The sequence below is a fragment of the Petaurus breviceps genome, unplaced genomic scaffold (genome assembly GCF_028583685.1).
Source record: "Petaurus breviceps papuanus isolate PSGF00001 unplaced genomic scaffold, PetGlider_PUasm1.0 90925, whole genome shotgun sequence".
NCBI lineage: Eukaryota > Metazoa > Chordata > Mammalia > Diprotodontia > Petauridae > Petaurus > Petaurus breviceps.
This window is the reverse complement of record NW_027187380.1, coordinates 761,218-764,612: the sequence shown is the minus strand read 5'-3', so window position 1 is coordinate 764,612 and position 3,395 is coordinate 761,218. Positions and strand designations below refer to the sequence as shown.

The 3,395-nt window shown below is 39.7% G+C and overlaps 1 protein-coding gene across 1 annotated transcript in view; it reads left to right on the top strand.

Moving 5' to 3' along the window:
- Positions 1 to 3,395, top strand: part of DNAH17 (dynein axonemal heavy chain 17) — a 280,684-nt gene that overhangs the window by 128,692 nt on the left and 148,597 nt on the right. Inside the window, exon 42 of the mRNA XM_069076039.1 lies at positions 2,597 to 2,724. Coding sequence (XP_068932140.1) covers positions 2,597 to 2,724 — 128 coding nt within the window. The remainder of the gene's footprint in view (positions 1 to 2,596; positions 2,725 to 3,395) is intronic.

Below are 3,395 nucleotides of genomic sequence, written 5' to 3'. Positions count from 1 at the left end.
TATTTTTCTTTGTAGTTCAAATTGCTGAATGAGTGACTGGGAAGTTAGTAAGGTGGCTGGTCTCCAGTAATGGTTCTCCTCCCCAAGGCCCTCCCCTTCCCATGCATACTTCATCCATCCCCTTTCACTTCTCTAACACATTCCCCACCCCTACCCCACCCCCACTTAACATTGCTCCCCTCTAATCTTCAGTCCTTCCCTATCTACTAATAACTTTCCTGCCACTTACAAATATGTCCAAGTCTCCCCTATGCTTAAAATCATCATGGACCCTATCTCAAGCTATCATGCTGTACATCTCTTCCCTTTAAGAGCCAGATTCCTATAAAAAGTTGTCTATACTTGCTGCCTCCACTTCCTGTCCTCTCTTTACAAAATTCCTTCTCAAATCTTTACAATATGGCTTCCAACAAGTATGAGTGTAGTGCAGCAATAAGACTACGGCATTTGGGTTCAAATCCTGACTCTGCCTCCTACTGCCTGTGTGACACTGGTCAATTTACTTGAACTCTTTAGGCTTCTGTTTCCTCATTTGTAAAATCAAGGGGTTCAACTAAGGTTCTTTCTAGTTCTAAATCTGTGATCCCAAGAACCTGGTCATTCAATTGAAACTACACTCTCCAGAGTTACCAGCAGTCTCTTAACTGCCAAATGCAATGTTCTTTTCTCGAGGTTCATCCTATAGCAATAATAATAATAATAATAATAATAATAAGCTAACATATATAGGATTTTAAGGTTTGCAAAGTACTTTACAGATATTAACTCATTTGATCCTCATGACAACTCTGGGAAGTAAGCATCCCCATTTTACAGATGAGAAAACTGAAGCAGACGGGTAAATGACTTGCCCAAGGTCATGTAGCCAGTAAGTGCCTGTGGTCAGCTTTTGAATGTAGGTCTTCCTGACTGACTCCAGATCAAGCACCTTATGAACTGTACCAGCCACCTAGCTGACCTTAGGCCTTTCTGCAGCTTTTGACATTATTGACCACAATTTCTTCTCTGAGTTTTGGTGGCACTACTCTCTTTTGATTATCTTCCCATCATATCTGACCACTCCCTCTCAGGCTCCTTTGTTGGGTCATCATATCACACCCCATAACTGTGTGTGTTCCTCAGGGCTCCAGGCTGAACTCCTTTCTCTTTTCCATTCTTTCTTTCTTAGTGACTTCATCAACTTCACAGCCACAGAGTACAGAGATCTTTTTCTAGGAGTTTGGCCGATAAAGGGAGGAGAAATATAGCATAATAGATTGAGGCAGGGTCTAGTGAGGGTTTTTTTTTAAGGATAAGAAAGACTTGTTTGTATTATCTCTACACATTTCATTCCTTCCTTCGCTCCCAGGCACCAGTGCCTTCACTGCCAATTACATATCAGCCATTTCAAACTAGATATCCCACAGGCACCTCAACTTCCACCTGGCCCAAACCAGGATTCATTTTCTTTCTTCTGAAAACCACTGCTCTTTCAAACTTCACACTTATCTCAGAGGGCAATATCTCCAAGTGTCCCAGGTTTGTAACCTCTGTTCTGTCCTTGATTTTTCACTTTCTCTCACCCCACATATCCAGTGAGTTCCAAGATCTTATGTTTTCTACCTCTACATTTTTTTCTTTCGTGTCCTTCTCTCCACACATAGCCTCTGCACTACTTAATGAGTTCAGACCTTCATCACCCCTCACCTAGAGCAATGCCTTTTAATTTTTCTCCCTGCCTTAGGTCTCACTCTTTTTCAATCCTTCCTCCACACAACTGCCAAAATAATTTTCCTTAAGTGCAGGTCTCACCCCTACTCAATAAACTTCAGTGGCTCTGGAATAAAAATTTAAATTCTACTGTTTGACACTTAAAATTCTTCAAAACTGGGCCCCATCCTACCTCTTTATATTTACTCCCCTTCATACATGCTATTGTTCAATCTATCCTTCTTACTATCTTCATATAGAGTGTTCATATCTGTGCCTTTGCTCTGTCCATCTCCCATCATCCTACCTCATGCTGTTCCATCTCTTCAAATTCCTACTTCCTTCAGGATTCATTCATACTTCTCCTATATGAAGACTTTTCTCATCTCCCAAGCTGTTAGTGCCCCTCCCATTACCTTGGATCGATTTTGTATCTATCAGTGTTATACAAGTTACCTTCCCTAATAGCTAAATGGTACAATGGGTAAAGTTGCAGGCTGGGAGTCAGGAAGACCTGAGTTCAAATTTTACTTTAGACATTTACTAGACCCTGGGCAAGTCACTTAACCTTCTTTGTCTCACTTTCCTCGTCTCTAAAATGATCTGGAGAAGGAAATAGCAAACTACTCCAGTATAGCTGCCAAGAAAACCTCATTTGGGTTCATAGAGTCAGACATGCCTGAAATGACTGAACAACAACTTCCCCAGCATCAATATAAACTTTAAGGAAAGAGAGATTATTTCACTTTTTATTTGTATCCTCAACACCTTGTACACTTCTTAGCACACAGCAGGTACGTGATAAATGTTGATTGATCGATCTTATTACAATTTCCTCTTCCTGAAGAATACAATGATTCATATGGAGAAAATAAAGCTAACTAAATTAAATTCTGTTACCACACAGGACTTTTTTCTACCATAATGCGGGACCTGGCTAACATAACTCATCTAGGCCCCAAATGGATTATTCTGGATGGGGATATAGATCCCATGTGGATTGAATCCCTGAACACTGTCATGGATGATAATAAGGTTAGCTGGGGGACTTAATGGATTTTTCCTCTTCCTTTTCTTATCAGTAATTTCCTTGTACAGAAACAGACTTTCTTGAATTTACAATAAAACACTCTCTTGCCCACAATAATCCAAAATAGCACAAAGCCAAAAAGCATATTACACATTGGAAACTTGTTATTTGTTAGAGAGTGAATTTCAGTAAAAGGAAGATCTGTTTTTTATCCTATTCAAAGTACTCATTTACTGAATTTTTTCAAAAAAGCTATTCCATTAAATGGACCCCAACTATCCTTGGCTCTGCCCTGTTCAACATTTTTACCAATGATTTGTGTGGTCAAAGATGGGAGATAAATCAGTATTTCAGAGGAAATAAAGCAAAGACAATATAAGTGATGACAGACTTAAGATTCATAATGACCATGGTATACTGGAAAAGTATAGTGAAACTCATAAGATGAAATGCAAAGAACATAAAATCCTGAACTTGGTTGGGGGGTGGGGGCAGGGACCATCAACCGTACAAGTAGATTAGGAAGATTTGGCATAATGGCAGTTCAAATGAAAAAAGATCATGCTGGCTGCAAACTCCAAATAAACCAATTATGTTATGTAGCTCTTTAGGAATGAAAAAAAGGAAGGAAGGAAGGAAGGAAGGAAGGAAGGAAGGAAGGAAGGAAGGAAGGAAG